This window comes from Cynoglossus semilaevis, chromosome 15, assembly GCF_000523025.1.
Source record: "Cynoglossus semilaevis isolate Cse_v1.0 chromosome 15, Cse_v1.0, whole genome shotgun sequence".
Lineage (NCBI taxonomy): Eukaryota > Metazoa > Chordata > Actinopteri > Pleuronectiformes > Cynoglossidae > Cynoglossus > Cynoglossus semilaevis.
Window position 1 is genome coordinate 7891718 of NC_024321.1, and position 21308 is coordinate 7913025.

At 38.6% G+C, this 21308-nt stretch overlaps 1 protein-coding gene and 1 long non-coding RNA gene across 3 annotated transcripts in view; both read left to right on the forward strand.

Moving 5' to 3' along the window:
• Positions 1-491: 491 nt before the first annotated feature.
• Positions 492-4089, forward strand: LOC103390764 (P2Y purinoceptor 4). Its single transcript, XM_008326758.3, has 2 exons — positions 492-636; positions 1337-4089. Exon 2 carries the CDS (start codon positions 1370-1372, stop codon positions 2462-2464), a length of 1095 nt encoding a protein of 364 aa, XP_008324980.1. The 5' UTR covers positions 492-636; positions 1337-1369; the 3' UTR covers positions 2465-4089.
• Positions 4090-4571: 482 nt separating this feature from the next.
• The window catches only part of LOC103390763 (uncharacterized), a 64779-nt gene continuing 48042 nt past the window's right edge, over positions 4572-21308 (forward strand). The window contains exons 1-4 of one of the 2 annotated variants that reach the window (XR_001761218.2): positions 4572-4869; positions 7862-8050; positions 17030-17214; positions 19256-19346. This is a non-coding gene — a long non-coding RNA (uncharacterized LOC103390763). The remainder of the gene's footprint in view (positions 4870-7861; positions 8051-17029; positions 17215-19255; positions 19347-21308) is intronic. The other variant, XR_003051917.1, reaches the window with a different exon arrangement.

Sequence of the window (21308 nt, forward strand, 5' to 3'; positions counted from 1 at the left end):
ATTGTCTAGCAACACAGGGTAATGTGCATCAAAGTTGTAAAACTGGTAAAACATAGAGCAGATTAATGTTGGGTCAACTGTCATTCATCTGATGAACAACAACTTTTTATTCCACTGATCCTTATTTTAAACATTGAAATTCCTACAAAAAAGGCAAATCACACTAAACAACATAAATTATTAAAAAAACCCCCGTCCCTCTAGGGAACGTTTACCTCACTTTGAGAACCACGGTATTGTATTGTATCGTATAAAGTTTGTATTGAAATTGACGTTACTTCCATGTTGCCATGTTACTCAGAACTCTTGCAAATTTCTGAGGAAAGTTTCCCAGTAGCTCTGCATCTGCTGTTTTTACAATCTCAGACAGATGTGTGTGTGTGTGTGTGTGTAACGTGTTGTGCGCCCACTTGTGACAGTTAATTACTCCAACATGACTTCCAACAAGAGAGGAAGAGAGTGGAGTGAGAGAGGAAAAGAGAGAGAGAGAGAGAGAGAGGGAGGGTTAGGGTTAGAGAGAGTCTAGAGGGGGAGTCAAAGAGAGGCAGCAGCAGAGACAGATCATCGACCGGCCTGGTCCCGGGTGAAAAGTGAAACCGATCGTCTCAGTCGGATGTCCTCTGTACATGGCTGTTGGTGAGTAGTAGTAGAGGTGGTGGTGTTTTCAACCTCCTGTTTGGGTGAGTGGGTGAGTGAGTACAGTGTGGACCATGGACACACACGTCAGTTTTTCAGTGGTTGAGCACGAGCAGATGTTGAAGGACTGACTGCACGTATGTGGTAAACTGTGAAAAAGTCCTCTACAAGCAGCGCTGTTGACAGACAACAGGTGCAAATAGGGGAGCATGTAATACATGAGTTCTTGTGCTTTTCTCCTCTTCGTCATAATGAGTGCTGGTTGTGGAATGTTATATAATTAATGATTTTTTTTAAAGCTATCCATAATTTACCAGTTTAGCTTCTTTTCGTTAATTGACTTGCATTGACATTCACTGATATTTGACATGTCTGGATAGAAAGTGCATCAAGTATTGTGTTTTATCAGAATAGAATATATAAATAAATAATTACCTTTTTACATTTTTTTTAGAAATTTGTTTAACTTAGGAAAAGTATGTAAAAAAGTTTTGTGTGTGTGAAACAATTCTGATGACAAAAACGTTTGAGTTTGAGTTTTAAGCTTTAAAGTTAAAAGACACCTTGTTTTTATTTAAGGAAAACCTCTTGCATATCAGTCCACACAGTAGAGGATCATAGTTGTCGACTCTGTCAAGTTCAACAGTTCCCTGTTTTGGCATTACTATTACTATTTCTTTTTCATTTTATTTCCATGTAGATTTGGACTTCAGGACTGTGAAGTCACACCATCATGGACGGAGTATTTCAAAGTCCTCACACACACAACCAGTCCAACATGTTCATCTCCGTCTTCAACTCCAGCTGTCGATTCGACGAGGAGTTTAAGTACATCCTGCTCCCCGTGTCTTACAGCCTGGTGTTTGTGGTCGGCTTTGTCCTCAACGCCACAGCTCTGTGGTTGTTCCTCAAAATGCGTCCGTGGAACACCAGCACGGTGTTCATGTTCCACCTGGCCCTGTCTGACTTCCTGTATGTCCTCTCCTTGCCCACACTTATCTATTACTATGCTAACCGCAGCCACTGGCCATTTGGAGTGGCTGCCTGCAAATTAGTGCGCTTCCTCTTCTACGCCAACCTGTACTGCAGCATTCTCTTCCTCACCTGCATCAGTGTGCACCGGTACTTGGGCATCTGCCACCCCATCAAGGCGCTGACTCTAGTGAAGTCCCGTCATGCCCACCTGGTGAGTGCCATGGTGTGGTGTGTGGTCACTATCTGCTTGGTGCCAAAACTTATTTTTGTCACCACCTCCAGGAGGGACAATGACACTCTGTGCCACGATACAACCAGCCAGGGGAACTTTGATGAATATGTGGACTACAGCTCTGTGCTCATGGTGCTCTTCTTTGGCATTCCCTTCATGGTCATAGTGGTGTGTTACTGTCTGATGGCGCGGACCCTGTGCCGGCCCACGCGTGGGTTATCTGCCGTGCAGCAGAACAGCGCCTCACGTCAGAAATCCATCAAACTCATCATTGTGGTGTTGGTGGTGTTCGCCGTGAGCTTCGTCCCCTTTCACGTCACAAGGACTCTTTACTACACCTCACGGGTGTTAAACCTCAACTGTAAATTTCTCAACATAGTCAACTTTACTTACAAGATCACCAGGCCTCTGGCCACCGTCAACAGCTGCATCGACCCGATTCTGTATTTCCTGGCCGGGGATCACTACCGCTCCAAAATGATGTCTGTGCTGGCAGGAAAAAGACAGATGACCAGCAGCCACACACCGGAGCAGCCACAGAGACAGCTGACCAGTAACGATGGCATCGCTCTAGTCTACTGTAACACTGCCCTTAAAGACAGGCCAGAGGTCAAGAGATAGTAGAAACTTGGTTGCAGAAATGTTTCTGTTTCAAACAAGGGGACATTTTGAAGCAACTGTTTGCAGTGTCTGCAGTGCCTTGTACTTACAGCTGGGCTTTTACTTCATGTTTTGTACAAAATAGTTTTTATTTCATTTCACAAATGTCAGTTTTGTCTGAGTGGAGTATATTTTAATCAAAGAAGCAGAATTGTAGGCAGCAATGACTGATTTCTTTTTTGGGCTTATATGATAATACTTAGCCTGGCATTTACTGTATGTGAAAGTACTTCAGAATATTTACCTAAATGGACTTGCCGGAATTTTTTTTGACATAATTTGAATCTGCCATTTCTCTTGTTTTGTTTTGTGTTGACTTTAATGTCCGTCAGGACTTAGACACTTTAAGGGATTTATTATCCTTCACCACAGAGGACAGCTACAAAAAAATATTTTTTACATTTTACAACACTAAGCTCAGTCTGTACCAAGCAGTATTTGTGCTGCTGTATTCTGGTACTTTATGTTGAAACTATAAATTAAAGGTATTTTATATTGTGTATTTATTTGCAGCAATGCTGCTTTCAACTGGTATTTTCTTTTGTTTTCATTTGCAAGTGGTCTGGATGTTGCGTTTAAAAAAAGGTTTGCATTAAAATATACCCCAGTACATTGACTTTATACAATTCTAGAGATTGGATCTCCTCTTTAACCTCACCTAAGTATGGACAGAGAGACTCATTGTTGTATGTCTCTTGTTTCAGAGAGTGGAAGACTAGTAATCCATTTTACTAATACACATTTTTTTATATATATAATTTTTTAGGTCAAAAATGTGTCATTACCTTGTCTGTCAAATTTTCAAAACTACATGAATTTTTGGTTCACTGGTTCATTTTTAAATTAAAAACAACATTGTATAAGTGTACTCAACTTGTGGACTGGGGTATTTTAACTGTGTCTAGCACCTCCCAGAGGCAATGGTAGGAGCTACATGCCCTGTGTTTACGAACTTAATTGTTCCATCACAAACAATTAAGCTGAAACGTTACAATAGCATTAAAGCACCTTTTATGGCATTGCAGCTTATTCTTAATATGAAATATAGTTCTAATTAAGCTGTAGATACATTCAGGAAGTTATGGTTTATATGTTTTAGGCATTCCTTCCTGTTTTATCAACAATACCCTCCTGTTACCCAGAAACCGTAATTAAACCCCCCCCAGCTGTTTGTGTCCTTCAACTTTTCCAGCTGCCTTTTGCTCAACTATGAAGAAAAGCAGGGTGAGGCAGACTGATCTGGAGAATACATCACTACACACCACCCACGCTTCATCAGACCGATAAGGGATTTTCTTTTTTCCCTTTTGAGTAGATACATGGAATGTAAAGACCTTCAACTCCACAGTAGTTTTGAAGAAGCTGAAGTGAAAGAGAGCGTGACTACGTGTTTACTTTTTCTAGACATCGTGAAATTTGCTCATGTAGCATGATCTGAATGTCCTGAAGTAAGGATACCTTTCAGAAGTGTAAATATTTAAAAGTAGAACTATTCAATTTGTTTGTTTAATATAATTAAATCTAAGAGAATGTACAAATGATTTAATAGAAAAAACTAAATACAAAATAAATACATTTACATCCTGGTTGGTATGGCAGCATTATTATTTTCAACTGTATAGAACATTCTTTTAGATGTTTATGCTAGTTTTCATCTGCATTAGAAGAGTAATCAATTTAACCATACTTACATGTGCAGAACCATGTCATTATCACCAATGTTTTTTTCTTTGTAATGAATACAAAGTAAATACAATACAATGTTTTGTCAAGACAAGGTCCTTGACCCACTTTAATTTAAAAGAGAAGATGGAGGCGGATGCTCTTGGCTTACCATTGGTGTAATAATTAAATAAATGTGGGTTGTAATACTGGAGGTAAGCATTAACATTAATATTTTGGGCAGTTTGAAAAAAAATGTATTTCAATATTTAAATAAACTATGACCTGTGCCAACACTGTGTCTTACCGCTGTTACAAAAACAACCAATGCTCTGATTAGGACACCATTTTCCGTTTAACTTTACAAAAGCTGATCAAAGAGAAATTATGTATTGTCAATATAATTAGTCTTACCTGGATGTGAAGAACCTTGAAGAACCCATCACACAGTGAGTAAGCTACCGTCAGTTGTGTTGCATTAAAAGCTCACTAGCGCCTCTCTGTGGTCTTTTTAAACACTGGCTGTTGAGGGCTCACTTAAACGACATTACAAAACGGGGCAGATGATTTCACTAATTACAAACACGTCGTTTTAAATGTTTAGTTTAAATACTCGTGTTGACAAAAGTGTGGCGCAATGTCCGAACGCAAACACAAGTCACATGGAAACTTCTCGAAGAACAGCACGTTACATTTGTGTGAAGGTACTTTTTAAATCATTAATGGCTTTTCATGGTACTTTGATAATGTTTGAGTACGGTTTTTACCACAACTAAATACATAGCCAAGCGTGCTAGCATTTAAACCCCCTTTCCCATATTAGTGTTTGAAACGTTTAGTTTATTTGAGTATTATACATATTTTAAAGCAAGTGCAGTCGTTAAAGGTGTCAGTGAGGTGTAGGTTCTTTATGTAAGTCATATTTTTATTTATTGAAATATTTGGTCAATGGAAAGTTGTCTACTCAGTGAATTAACAAGTTAATAACTATGTGTGGTGGCTGACTATTGTTAGCGTTTAGCCGTTTGGCTGAGTAATTCTGTCTTTGTTGTTTAAGTTTTTCTTTTTCCTTGTTTTACATAGGTTATTTTTGGTTTGTGCACAGATTCAAAATATGTTATGTTATGATTTAGCAATTGAATTTAGCTATACTATTTAACATTTTCCACAACTGTTTAGCAATTTATGGACTACACTGAGGGATACACAATTTAGAAGTTGTTAGAAATGGCAAATAATTGTTTATCTCAGAATATGGCTCTGTGAATCATACTGTTGCACTTTGCCCAAAGACCCCCAGCTTCTCCATGAGCCTGAAAATGCCAGGCTATATATATCACAACACAACAGATATTAATAATTAAAAAAAATAACAGAAGAATTTAACCAGGAAAAACAGCCACATTAGCCAAAAAACAGCAGTTACAGTCTTGTAAAACAACAACCTGTAACTGAAAAAGTGTAAACACTAATGGTCGTACTGTGCAATTTGTCTTGTATTGTTCAGAAGAAAGATGAAGATAGTATTGCATAAAAAATGTTGTTGTACTGTATATGGTACTATGGTACTAAGTTGTTGGTAATCCTGGCTTTAAAAATTCAATTTATCACTTAAGTGCCCAACAGTGTGAAAACGGCTAGGAAAAGAAACTTGAGTACTTTACTTTATATTGCTAATTTAATGTGGCTTCCATCCTTGATTTGTTGACCAGAGGTTTCTGCAGTAACATCTGCCCTGAAATAAGCAGATGTTGTCTCTTTTTACCAGCCAAGCTCACCGTACGGAAACTTCTATAGACCCTGCTGTATAATTTAATTAAAAATACTTTGACATGTTTACATGTTTACGAGGATCTGATAACATTAACACATCTGGGCATCAGAAGTTAAATGGAAGATTTACTGTTGGAAGTTTTTACCGTTTAAAAGTAGCATAGTTGCTGTTCTAGGGTTGGTCTGGGTATTTCAGAAACTGCTGATCTACTGGAATTTTACTCACGAGAGTTTACAGAGAGTGGCCCAAAAAGATAGAATGTTCACTGTGCAGCATATGCTCACTGGTCACTTTAAATATTATGTGTGACTAATAATGTGACATTTGCGGTGTCTTGCAGCTTTAGCTCAGCTGCTTTACCTATATTGCCTTTTCCTCTCCATTCTGGTGCTCACTTTAAACTTCATCAGCTCCCCTCTTACAACCTTCTGCAGGCCTGCATCCACCAAGCTGCTGTGATTGGCTGATTTAGGTTTGCATTAACACACTGTTGAAAATAGGCAATTTCCATGAATAAATTTGACAAATTTAGAAGCACATTAGAAAAAAAATGGCTTTTGACGCTCAGACAACCCTGTCTGATATTTTTATTCATAAAATGTTGAGTTTGAATTTGAATTGAATGTTGTGATTTTTTTTCATACACATCCCAAGATAAAGAGTTAATTGACGTAGCGACGGTTTTCAATAAAAAAAACTGTCGCAACATTGCAGTTTTCAGACATCCCTGTTTTCACTTGTTTGCTTTGTCATAGAGTTGTCCTTATGAAAGGAACGTCTGATTTAATGAAACCTAATTGTCCTATTAATTTAAGTATTGATCATATTATTTTCCAGGCATGTTAGCACAGCTGTGACACAATGAAGATAGACATACTCGCTGATTTTTGTATATTATGTGTTTGAAGAATTCTTTAATTAACATTATTATTTTGCTAGAAGATAAATTTGTACTAAATTATACTTTAAATGACAGCATTGTAAAAATATAATGTAATCAGGCAGTTTTTTAAAAGATTAAGTAGAATTAAAAAAATTTATTTGGTTCAATATTTATTATGTGTATGAGAGAATTTGTTTTATGGGTTTTTTTTAGTGTGTATGCTCAATGTGTCACTTTAATGACAACCCTTTTTGTTTAAAAAACAAACAAACACAGTATTTGCTTTAATTCTATTAAAAATAAGAGAAATGACACCTGGACGCTTTTCAAACATTGATATTGTCATAATTATTTCCTTAACTAAATGTCAGAAAATATGCCTTCAAACCAAAAAAAATATTTCCATGACACTAATCAAAAGCACTGATAAATAATTATCTTTGCAATACTGTGTGACGGCTGAGGGCATCAGCCAGTCAAAGCACAGTGTGATTTATAGATTTAACTAATTTTCACGTACTACATTTGAAAGCACAGTCATTTACACAAATTTTTAAAATAATAATGAAAAACACGTAAACAAAGATTCATTATATCGGCTTACCCCTGAAGTAGTTATCGAAAACAAAAAATGAAAATGCAGTTGGAATATGAAGAAAAAAATGTTTTTTAACAGATGTTTTTCCTCTCATGTCATAGAGGCTGATAAATATCAGGTTATAATGAATAATATTTAAATAATCTAAAACATATGCTTGAGAGGTGTTTTTCTTATTTGAGTGTTTTCTAGGAATAACATAAAATACTTCTGTTAAAGAAATAATTATGTATATATATATACATATATATTACTCCAAGCCACAAATTTCAGAAATATAATTTTGAAGCCCTCCACTGTCATAACCATTGCGCACATGTCAACTTCAGATGTAGATGTAAATACTGTATGTACTGTATGGACAGGAAATACACCTACGCCTCGGGCTGAAGTGACACATTTGTTGAGCCTTGAACATTTCTGTGTTTTTCTCTTGTTTAGAAAATTATAAGGCAGAGACGAAGGGATTTCAAGGACGCGCGGACTTGAATTTAATCGAAGAGGCTGAGAGTGGAGTGGAAGAGTGACACACAGAGGAGAGAAGTTCATTATTCTGCTGAAAAGGAAACCAATGGCTTTCACTGTCACCATGGCAACCGGCCTTTCTTTTGCCGTCAGACCAATGATAAGGTACTTCACAGCATTAAGCACAATTATTGCAAAGTAAAAGGGGAAATATTGCTTTCCAAATGCTAATAGATGTTAGATATTGATTGGCATGACGATTCATATAGAAGCGTGCTCCAAATGTTTCACTTGCCTGACTCTCTGCAACCTTTAATGAAATTTGATGGAGGTTATTCTTGATGGGTCTTTGTGGCACTGAACGCTTTGGCTGCACTTGCATCTTTACTTTAGCTAAAACAGCGCTGAGAAAAAAAAATCAATTTACTAGAAACAGCAGGAAGATGAAGACAGATTATGCAGTGGAACTCTGGTAATAACAGGAAATTATGAACAACAACCTAACTGTATCGGATTAAAATCACTCCAAAAAAGCCTTAAGGCTTCATTTGCCTTTTGAGAGAGAGAGAGACAGAGAGAGAGATTAGATTTAGTAGAAGTATGTTTTTATAGTTTGTAATTATGACCCCTGCAAATTTTAAATGTATTATTGTGGACAGATGTCAAGAAAAAATATGTAAACATATGAATCAAAATCCTCAAATCCTAGTTAGTGGATATAAGTCACTGTGCATAATTTTTCAAAATTTAAGTAAAAGCCATAGTGATACATCCAGAACATACAAAAAGTTGGGAATAAACTTTTACCCGAAACACCTAACGTTTCTTTAAAAGAAATGCGAAATACTAACTAATAGCCCAAATGATACTGATTAGACTCAACAGATAACAAAGAATAGCTTTAGTCAAAAAATAATTTGAAAATAATAACATTTTCCTAAACATAATAACATTTCAAAAAAGTAATCTCAGATCATGACTGCAGAATTTGCAGGCTACATAAGTTTGGCCTTGATGCCTCTTCATACACCCCTGCTCTATCTAGAAGAAAATGTAAATGTTGTTTTCTCAGCTTTGTTGTTGTAAAATACCTCATAACATAAATACTAGAGAAGCTCAGCTTCACATCATTAGCATGTCACTGTGTTCGCACTCCTACACAAAGGCAGGTCGGTCTTGGCAACAGCGAGGTCAGACCTAGGCACAAGTACGGGCCGTGGGGGGTGGATGGATGGTGGCGGCTGCTTCGTTTGTGAAAAAAATAGAATATTAGGTTGGTGGAAATCATGGGAGCTGATGTGTGTGTGAGGGTGGTGGGGGGCAAATTGTTTTAACCCCTATTACAGCAATTGCGTCGTGCTGCTCTTATCTGAGCTGCTGCAGCCACTCATTAATATTCCGTACATATGGCACTGCTTTCTGTATCATTGTCTGTTAATGTGAGGGATAATCGCTCATTCAATTATCAGGCAGTCAGCAAAAGACCAACTGTGCCTGCGCTGTTGCGGTTCACCCCGTGGCACAGCCCAAAACAGAGGTGTTTCAGCGTGGAGGTGAGAGCGATAGTGGGGATTACAACATATTAGCTACTTTAATAAGTCAGGCACGGTGAAATTATGTCAGGCAAATGTGAATCTTGTTAAAGAAAAAGGAAACATGCCTGAACCTTTTTGCAACAAAGCAAGGAAAGGGCAACATCTGAAAAAACCTTGGTGTTTGGCTAAGAAGTTTCTGCACGCTTCAGTGTCACGTCCATGAGTCATGTGACGGTTTTGAGAAAGTGTTAAATGCTTTTAAACGCAGAGGCTACTCCATTGTGGTGATGACCAGTGATCATGAAAGGCCATTGATGGCTGTGCGATGGACTCTGATGGATCTGTTGAATAAAGCTTGACCCTGACCACTGCAGGGCCAGAGATGTGTGAAGTGATCAAATGTAGAGCTGATCTGGCTTTTGTGGCCTCAGGAACCTGAACGTCTGCCTCCCTGCTGCTGAGGCCGTAGCCTGGATATGACAGGCTTTCGTGATAATAGTCTGACCTCTGGCTGTTTTGACCTGAGCAGACCTTGTGGAGTCAACACAAACTCTCACAGAAAGAGGGAGAGTTGGTTGTGAGGTTGTTCAGTTATCTGAAGTTTTTGTAGGAGGGGGAAATTGGAACTGCTGGAAGGACGGTTGCAAACAGGGTTGTTCTGAGGGAGTGTGAAAAAGATAGGAGGTGGAATGTTAACAAAATCTTATATGAAAAAGAAAAAAAAAATCAGTAGTTTGATAAATTTTCACATTTTGAATGAATTGGAGGCGGCTGTGGCTGTGGAGTGCCTTTGTTGGAGGTCCCATTTTCTCCAGGAGAGCAGCCGCGCTCACAGGGTCAGCGAAGTTACGAAAGTAATTAAAGCTGGGTGATTCAGTGCCTGCTGCAGAGAAAAGAAAGCAAGCTGTCATTCTGATTTAGAAAAAATAAATTACAATTTTAATAATGGGGGAGGATGGGGTGTGAGAATGTCTCCAGCCTTGGTGGTTTTGGAGGAGGGGGTTGCGGGGAGCAGCAATGGTGGTGGCGGCAGCGAGCTTGTTGGGTGGGAGGAGGGGGTCGAAGGGGTTGCTGCCTGCCTACTTATCAATAGTTGCAATTTTTTTTAAACCGCATCGGTAGTACATTGCGGGAGCACAAGTGTCCTTAAAAAAAGAAAACCCTGGAACATTAACATACTGATTTCATGCGCATGGCAAAGGGCCTGAGCCAATATCAGAGAGGACTCAGCAGTCCTATTGTCTGCTGGGACTCTGGTCCCCTCTGATATGAAAATTCAATTATTTTATAACTAGATCTGGCGCTTCGTTTTGACAGTCGACGGTAGCGCCCTGCCAGCTGCATCAGTGTGGGGGACCAGAGGCTCCTGATAGCGAGAGGGAGGCCTTTCAGACATTGACATGTTTTTGGGGGACAAGATTGCCTAAATGTGTTGCATTTAGGGACTGAAAGTTAATCTAATGCACCGCCATTATCTGCCTCAGGTAATTCCAATAGCATCCTCCATCGGTGTTTACGTGCATGCACGCACCAACATACTCGCACACCCATTCATTCTTCAGCACTTTGAATCTGATTCCCAGGCTTTTTGCATCCAAACAGGTAATGTATTTATTTATTTTCCCCCTGCTGCACATTCTCAGGGAGCTGGAAACTATGTGAAATAAAAGTTGTTTTCTCAGAGACATCAGCACTTTCTAAGTCCTAATTCTAATGGGTGGAAAAGTAGTCAATAAGACCTGGTTCTACTGGTGTCAATAATCTTCTAATCTTTAGGCAAAAAGCACACTTTTTTCAATGCAAATTCTTATATTTATGTTTTGCATTGTCACTGCCTGCAACACTGCACAAACTAATATAAATTCTATATTTGCATATGTTTAATTCAAAATACTTTCATTTTATACTAAACAGACGTCTAAAAACGTCCTGGCACACACTTACTGACTGTTTCCTGAGGTTATGAGACAAACCCTTTTCATTACCTTTCGTCTCTCATTGTGAGAGCATTCTGAGGGGGGCTCTACTAAGATTAGGGAACAGGAAGCAGCCCCCCTGGTATGGCCCACTCTAGTCAGACCCCACCGTGTTGTGCTTATTAACCCAGCCTGGGACAAGATGTACCTGCCTCCCCTCATTAGGCCTCAGTGGAGTGCGCGCTCAGACCACAGAAGAATAGAAAATTAATTAGTATTCTCTGTGGGGGGACTGCCATTAGCACTTAATTAGCAGTAAGAGTGCCATTCATTCAGGCAGCCACTATGACACACACTATAGGAACACAGCCTGTTACGTCTTTCTCCATGTGTGATGGTATAAAGCACTGTTGAAAGACCTTGCTGTTTGTGAACATGTGTTTAATACAGTGTTACAGTTATATCCTATATATGCACAAGTACAAATGGCAGTGTGCACAGGTCTGAAAGAACTCCGTCTGAAAAGTCTGCTACACTTAACACTTCTGCAGTTTCAGTGTTCAGGAACGGCTTAAAGCCTGATAAATGAGGTTCGTTGCAGATCATTGATTATTGTCATTATATTTTCTTAGATCTCTCAAACGCGTAAGACTTGTTATTTTGTTGCTAAAATCACATTCCTAGTTCATAGTAGTTTGCTGCAATAGTACAGACTTGGACAAGTTAGTCAAACGATAAGTCAGTTTGTCAAATGGTAAGAGCTTGTACATGCAACCAAAGTGTTTCCTAGAGGGATGCTAACTCTTCATAAAACATAAAAGTAAGATAAGGCCTTTTTTCCATTTTCACACATTGTACTGTGAAATTGGGTTAGTGCTTCTGTTTCAGATCGCAGCATTTGGCACTTGCATATGTACATACATGGATACACTTCTGCTGTTAGAAGGAAGTCAGCACACCTTTATTCTTTAATATTAACTCTATGTGCTGCCCTCTCACTGCTGTTGACCCTCGTTGGGGTGTTCTCATCTGCCTTCTCTGCTCTGCCTTGCAGTGCTAGTAAAGTGGGTGATTAGGGAATTGAGGTCAACTTTTTCCCCCATTGGTCTGAGAGAACTTGCTTTGAACTGCTGAGTAGGCATTCTTCCCTCCTTTCTCCGTGTTCTCTGCCTAGCACTGTCACAAGTGAGGAGGACAACGGAGGCTGTTAACCCTCCTCAGTCCACTCCCTGGCCTCACTGGTCTTCACTTTTCCGCTGCACTTACTTCTGCTCCTTCTACAGCAGCTGCTTTTGATGACTCAGACGGTCTGTGCAGGGGTACCTTTCATTTCCCCGAAATCTGAGAGGCGGAGAGATGTCATTTGCCAATTTGGTCTGAATGGGTTGGACAGGGGATTGAATGTCGTTTTCCCACCAGGCTACACCATCCAGACCAGCAGGGGAGGGAGGGGGACACAGGGAGCGGGGTGTAATGCTAGAGTAAAATTAGAACTTTGATGGCAGCTAATAGTGTGTGATGGGTGGCACTAACGTGGATTTTCAGTAAAGACGCCACAGGTTCCCCTCTCCTGTCTCTCTGCCTCCTTCTCTCCTCTGACACTCCTCTCAGATTATGCGAGTCCTGCCTTCTTTCTCACAGCTGTAATTTCTGCCTGATCAATGTAATTACACATCTCCAGCCCTAATCCTTCCTGTGTCAAAGGGCTGCTCATGTTTCCTCATACACAGAAATAATGTAGGTATATACACAGATCTGGGGCAAGTTACAACACTGCACGCTGCGAATAACCATGGACCCTCTATTATTCTTGTTCCAGGACTCTATATTTCCTTTGTACGATTAATCAGTTCACTCTAAGGATTATCTGGTGCTAAAATCAGCATCCCAAAAGACACATGATTTCTTTTCTTTCTTTTTTTTTTGTAGTTTGTACTAATTCACACAAAAATGGCACGCTTTCTGTGGTTTATTGTTTTGTTTGTTTTTCTAACTTAGAAACGTAATCTAAAAATCCAGAAAATCCAGTACACTTTCTAACATGTGATAAAGACTACAATATAAAATTAGGGAATGTACTTTTATTTGTCAGGTAAATTATTTTAGGGAGACACTCTTCAAAGTAGTTGGGGAAAAAAATCAAAGGTACCACTAGGTCAAATTTAGAGATTTATGAGTCACTTAGGTCTCTAGTTGTTGTAGTTTTGGAAATGATGATTTTACTTCTTGTAAAAAAGCTGTACAACCTTACTGGAAAAGGAAAAATGTACTTTTCTGATCTGCTATCTGCTATTTTGATGACTCGAGAATAATAAAATATGGCAGGAACCTCAGCTATTTCAAGAATGGGGCTTCAATGACTCCATAGAAATTATATTCAGTTCACTTCTTGTTAATGGAAAGACATTTAAGGAGGCCAACACTAACGACACCCGAAACATATAAATCACCTTTAATGTGCCCCTTTTCTGCATTTTAAAATGAGCACATGTTCTTATTACACAGGGATTTTTTAAATTCAGCACAACACTGTAATCTAAAGTGATTAAATGTCTTTTAAATCTACTGTAATCTACTGTGAGGAGTGAATCGGTTTGTATTGGTGTCCTGCTGCATGATAAGCCTCTCTCTGCCCTCAGGTAATGCAGCTGTTTCCTTAAAGGGTTTTTAAGTCTGCATTAATCACTCAGGCCCAGCAGCCCCAACACCACCCCCTCTACAACCCAACCTCGAGACACGAGGATGCTCGAAACACAACACTGGGATCCGCCTCAAGGCCAGCGTTGACTCGCACACGCATCCTCACCCACACACACACACACAGACACATTTTGATAGCTTCTGAGGTCAGAGCGGCACTGTGATGCTCTGACGTATGGAAGGTTAAAGGCTTCTTAAATATCCAGATCAATCTGCACGCCTGTCAGCTTGACAATGACGGAAACACAACACCATTAACAGTGTCAGGCGGTGTGATACTCGTCCCTGCAACATTAGAGAAATTGATGGCTCTCTGGAGGACATTCCTCTGGACGTGAGCCGAGCCACGGCTGAATGATAGACTTTATCCTTTTTGTTGCAGCAAAATATTTCACCATTACTCAGTTATTTCATGTAAGTTTTGACAGCCCTTTTAATCTGCTATTTTAACCAGTTTCTGTCTTGTTAAACTTGAATAACAGAAATATAATCTGTGTCTAAAAGGATCTGATTGCATTCATTTTTTTTGTCCTTGTTGTTCTTGGTAATGCATATACACTTGTCACCGTGCAGTTGGATTGTCCTCTTTCTGCTGCACAGAAAACCCTGTACTCGCTCTTTTTCTCGCCCGCAATAGTAGATGTTTTTGTTTTTTTGGAAGTCTTTCACACCAGCCCTCTGCGTTTCTAACAACACAACACAATGGTCCTCTCTGCTCTCACCCAGCCTGGAAAAACCTTTCAAATGGGAAGCTCCAGGTCAGTTTCCCTTGCCAAGTTTTGCAGCCTGCCATGTTGTCTATTCTGCTCAGCTATTTAAAAAATGTTGAATATCAACAATGGCTTTCACTGCTGCATTGTCAACTTTTGTATGAAGCAATCTTGGCTGAATGAGATGGGTCCCAGAGCAGGGAGAGCTCAGCTGCAGTGTGCACTACAACACCACACCACACCACACCAGTCACTGCCTCTAGTCTCTCACGCTTTATATGTCTGTGCTGCTGCTGCATTAGAGGAGCTCCTGCTCCAATGCTTTCCTGGAGTCTGAAGTGAAGCTCTGGGTTTTTTTGGATGTCACTGCTATCTTCCACTGCATGGTCCTCTTCTTGGGCCACGCTGACAGCCAGCTGTTCAAGGTGTGTCTAACAGAGAGGCATTGGGAAGCAGCAGCAGCAGAAGCACTGGAACCAGTCAGAGCTTGGTGAGTCTGCTCAATATTGTGGACAGAGTGGGAGGAGAGGAGAGGAGCGGATAGCAGAGGAGAGGAAAGGAGAGGAGAGGAGAAAAGAGGGGAGAGGGAGGAGGATTCTGGAGGGCGCTTCAGGGAGCTTTCTCAACTGTCTCTTCACATCTGTGGTCCACGTCAGTGTTTTGACTGTTTTGTAGACTTTGTAAGGATGTTAAATCTTTGCAAACACGATAATAGTAATCAAAATAATAGCAATAAGTGTTGATAAGTTCATAAAGGTGAGCCCACATCTTTATTGGTTTGGCCATTAGTTTCAGAATAAAGGTTTGTGTTTTTTGCGCATGTTTTCTGAGAACTAACGTATGCAGGGGGAATTGAATATTCTCCCAATAATGGAAATCAGTCATTAACAAAAAAAAGTATTTTTTTTATCATTCAAACTTTTCAGTGCATATTATTATTATTATTATTATTATTATTATTATTATTATTATTATTATTTTGGACATTATTTGTGACTACCTTTTAAGAGAAATTAAGAGATGCGTTTAGATGGTGAATTAAAAAAATCACTTTTTGCATTTGTAATCTTACAAAATCTTCAATTCAAAAGACTGACCATCACATTTAATGTTGCATATTGTCCACCTAGTAATTAAATAATTAGCACCCACACATCCTGTCTCCCTTAATATATTCTAAGCAACATCTAAACCGTCTGCCACATTAAATAACCCTTTCTTGTGCGTTTTCACACCGGTTGCAGGAGTGACTTATTGCTGAGCTCAGTGTGTGTTGCTACATGTAAAATCCCATACAGAGCTACATTTATATTTAAGTAAAATAAGAATGGCGAAAGCAAGAGTGAATGCCTGCTTGCAGATAACAGTAGCTGAGGCTCTTTGTCCTGCTGTCAGCCTGAAAAGGCTGAAAATCAGCCAGAGCAGCAGCAGCAGCAACAACATCGTGTATGTTTCAGTGACATGTCAGTGTGTCGGGCAGTGAGCTGTTTTCTCTCACACCTCTCCATGTGTGAGGGTGTGTGAAGAATTAGAACATGGGAGTCAAAGTTTTAGGAAAAACATGAAAGTTCATATTATTTTCATTTCATTTTTATTTATTTATCTCTGAAACATTTTTGTGGACGCAGGAGCATTTGAGAGATACAATGTATGTACATTTTTAATTTGAAGTAAAAAAAGTATGATTCAAAAAATGTTGTTGTAGTGCATGTCCTTAACATGTAAATAACTAACTTAGCTCTCTACTTAAATAATTCATGTGAAAGAATGAAGCATATTCACTGAAATTTATACAAATTAAGACATACAAATTCAAGTAACTTTTGAAGAGGAACCAAGTTGCAGGTTAAGTGGTGACAGGGATGGTGTCTCAATACTGGGTATAAAAAGTGCATCCACCAAAGAAAAGTCAAAGCGCTCCACGTGCTAAACTTTGCAAGAAGATTTTCTGTCTTTTTAAAACCTCTCATTCTATCTGCAAGATTGTAAAATCGACATCGTCTATCTATCTATAAATATTAGCTTTTATGTTTTTTTGTTTATTTTATTTTTTTTCAAAAAGAGCAACTACTTTTTTAGGAAACAGAATTTGTCATATTTATTTATTTTTCAATGTCTTTAAGTCTTAGGAATTGAATGACAAACTAAAACACTTTATTCAATCCTTTTGATCTTAAATCTTAATATAATGTTCATACTTTCACACATGACTTGTCCATAAATTTAATAAGCATATAATGTTTGAGCTCTTGCCATCTAAACCCTTCATCTACCTTCTTACAGACTCGTGCTGTCCTCTGTCTCACCTCTTGGCTCAGCCCAAGGCAAGGTGACCAAATTCATCTCCGTCCTCTCCATCCATTATCTTGTCAACACAGGAGCTTCCCGCCTCAGTTTGCTGCTCTCCCTGAAGACTGGCTCTAATGAAATAACCAAATAATCACTGCACTCATCTCATCAGGCTGAAGGTAATTAATATATTTAGAGGGCGATGGCTAACTCTTAATTGAATTATGCCTCTTTTAATGAGACCTTGACTAGGATTAAATTTATGACCAGTATCCGCTTTATCAAGTACTGGGCACGCCACAGAGATTTGTCATTTTCTCCAAATCACAGATTACACCTAATGATTTATATAATTATGCTTGTTTGTTTCTTTTATTTCAGTTTTAATAAATTACCCTTTTTTAATTAGCTGACCCTGTTTTGGTGGCCCTGAATCCCCCCCACTCCCCCTCCACCCTCCCAGCGTCTTCAATTAAAGCTCAGTGCTGTTACATATTCATTCTGGAGCAGAGTACTGATAACAACTTGGCAGCATTAATCATGTTACAAAATTGGGTTTATTTAATTAATTTAAGTTACACCGCAAATTAATTGTGCAACCTCACAATATTATCTTAAACTAATGAAGGCTCCACAAAGAGACTGATTCATTTTTATTCAAGAAAAGGCTAAATTAGTGGGATCTCAATTATGGCTAAAACAAAAGCGGGGCGTCTTGCTCGGGCATGGCTCAAAGCAAAAAGTGAGGATTCAGCACTTTCTCCCAAACAAAACAGGCAGAAAGTTCCCATTGTTTTAGGAGAAAACTGAACACGGCATTGATTCAAAAGATACATGAAAAATAATGAGTGCTGCAATTAGCCAGTCAGGCAATAACAGTATTTAAATGATGATCATATACAGGAGCCTGATAGAGCCTTTTATTGACAGCAGCTTCCAAACAGTAGACATCTGCTTTCCAACTTTCAGAGAAAGAGAAAGAAAAGGCGTAGGGCTCATTTAAACTGTTGAATTTTGTTAGACGCACACAAAACCTACAAAATGCTTTGAAAGTAGCTGTTTACCAAAAGCAGTAAATGAGATGCAATATGAAGTCTCTGTAGGATCAATCAGGATCACACAGATTAGAGGTTCAAGTGTGAGCTCAGCTTCTCCTCAGAGGAAGTTCAGGCAAACACAGAAATGATGGTGCTGAACTGAAAGTCTTAAACCAGCCTTTAACCCAGTGGCTCAGAAGCAAAACCGTATTTATATAAAATCTTCTGCCTTATTTAATCTGAATTAAAATGAGCTCGTGGTGGATTGGAGCTTATAATTTAAAATAATTCAGTATTTTATTTTTCCATTTAACGCATCATATACCAAATTGTTAAATATGGCTGTTTTGCCTAATCTGCTGAGTAAACGTGAGGAGTCTTTGTCTCAGAAATGACATCAGGGAGCTAATAATGATTGTATATTCATAAAAAAGTCCTTTGCTCTGATTTCATTTCATTTGCTTTTTGAGCTTCATTAGTCAATAACTACTGCAAAAAAATGCTCGTGTCAATTATGGGAATCCAGGGGTCAGCGAGTATATGAATTTTTATCTGCACACTGCTGCGTGTGATTTTTATGAAGTGGCCTTGTTACAGTGATTAACCCCGACTAATGTGAGTGTCTGCCTGTGGAGCAAACACTTGATCAGATGTGGCCAGAACACGCATCTCCCCAAATAATCAACAGAGGGTGGGGGTGATGAAGTGACAAACGGTTCTCCCGCAGGATAAGTGAGACGGAGCACGGTGCTGGGTGGTCACGCCTTGTCTGCTCATGACAGCGACGGGTTAAAGAGATTACACTGGGCTCTGTGTCTGCAGCCTTGGCCTTGCTCACGCAGCAGCAGCATAATGAGGCAGGACATGCTTGGTCTGGCCAGGAGAAAAAGACACTGAAGTTTGAGGCATTTCCTCAAAGACAGCTCCTGAAGGCAAACAAGCATCCTGCATGTTGTTTTACAAGCAGGGTGAATAAAGTAAAGGAGGATAAATTCCACAGAGCTCTGCTCTTGAGAGCAAATATATATATCAACCTGTGTGCTTTCGCTCCTTATGTCACCACAAATTACTCTGCTACACTGCAGGCAGACAAAAAAGCAATGTTCTCCTGACAGATGCGTTACAGCTTCTTGTGAAGGTTCACATCTGTTCTCTGAGTGTGTTTTCTGCTCCTCTTTTTAAGGTGTGTGTGAGTGACAGTTTTTCTAATGGCCCACACCTATCCACTGGCTCACATGTAGAGATGATCATCTGAACTGGATCCCATCGGTGTGGTGAGTTCTGATAATCTGCTGCCTCTCACTGCAGTTGGTCTAAAGACACAAACCAGGAACATCTGTGGCTGGTAGTTTGATTCTCGGTCCTAATAAGCAGAACATAGGTCGTAAACAGATCATCATTTTCTCCATTTTGTGGGAATTCTCCAATAGTCAACATTTACTTAATAATAAGAACAATAAAGGAAATAAATGGGGTTGGTTAATTCAGAGAAATAAGTCAGATCACTGTGAATACATTTTAAACTGTTAAATATATTTAAAATTTCATTTAACAATGACAGACATGAAGAAAGGCAGGATTTTAACTTAATTAATTGAGGATTAAAAAAAAATAGGATTCTGACTTAAACATCAGATTAGATTTGGATTAATTTAGAATTCAGAGGTTTCCCTTAGGAAAAAAAACCTCTGAATTGGAATTGAATTGGAGAAATATATAAAAAAAAACCTCTGAATTGGAATTGGAATTGAATTGGAGAAATATATATCAAAATATATTTACCATAAAAAATGTATATTCTAAAAAAAGTAATTAATTTGCAACTCAATTCCTAATAAAATAATCTAATAAAATAAATCATTTTGAGAGGCCAGGTAATCTTTTTTTCAAGAAAAAATGTTTCCTTTTTTATTTGTAGCAAACACACATTCAGCTCCAATATTTCAGAAAGTCACAATTTTCAGAATTATAGTATTGATTATTTTGTTCTCACATTTGAGCAGATTTCTTTCTTAGAAGTCATACATTTTACGTTTTATAACCTTAAAATATACATTTTAATCATTTAAAAACAATTTTATAATTACATAATTTGACTGAAACTGACGATATATTTTTATTATTCTTCCATTCATATGTTCAGCTCATACAATAATTAATTATATTAATTACGTTTATTCATACCTGTTGCTCATTATATATCTCATAAAATGTCAAAGATGACTTTTTGTTGTTATTTACTTCTATTCGTATACATTTAATTGTCATTTAAAAACGAGGCAAGAAGGTGGGATATGAACCTAGACAAACAAATAAAGGTAATAAATCAGTGAAAAATGTCCATGATCACACGGGAGACATCGGACAACTCCATTAGTATTTATAGATTATAGTCTTTCCTGTCAACTCTGACTCTGACGGGGTGAAATAAAGTGAAATTACCAGGAGGAATCCTGGGCCTTTGTGGGATAAAGAGGTGATAATGGCTGCACTTTCTTCACTGAAATGACCCGTGAATATTATTTTACCTGTGTTGAACTGGGAGGACGCGACCATTCAGCGGCACACAATAGGAACAGCAGACCGTGCGTAAACTGCATCTTCATTTGCATTTTTGCTCCAAAAACATGCACGTCTTAACGAGGCAGTCTCCACACTGTGGCTATAATTAGAGAGGAGAAAAAACTTTGTTAAATAATAAGAATGTCGCAAAAGTCCCCTTTAAAACAACTTAAGAAAAAAAAATAAAGCCCTGGATTATTAAGGGCGTGATATTTAAAGAAAATAAAAATAATAATGAATATTATTTTGTTGTTGTTGTTGTTATCCATTTGATGCAGAAAAATCTTGTTCTTTTTTTGTAATATTGAACGTGCGCTGCTTTTGTCCCTCTCTAATTAAAAGTGTCTCCGTCCACAGACACGGACGACGACAGACGGACCGCTCCCATTAATCCCAGCGGTGGGATTAACGTCGTTTTGTGTCTGTTATTAGACTTTAGTAGATTTAAATTTTCCTAAATCTCTTTGCAAATATTGGCTAACCAAGTCTTTTCACTAACCTCCGTGCACTGACGATAGAAAAAAACTTGTCTTTTGATTAACGTCACTGTTGTAGAAGAGAAGCAACTCCGACTATAATCTAATTCAGAATGCTCGGATTAATTGAACATATTCAGAGATTAGAGTCAGATCTTAGAATACTGAGATCGGATTGTAGAATGAGAATGTAGTCCG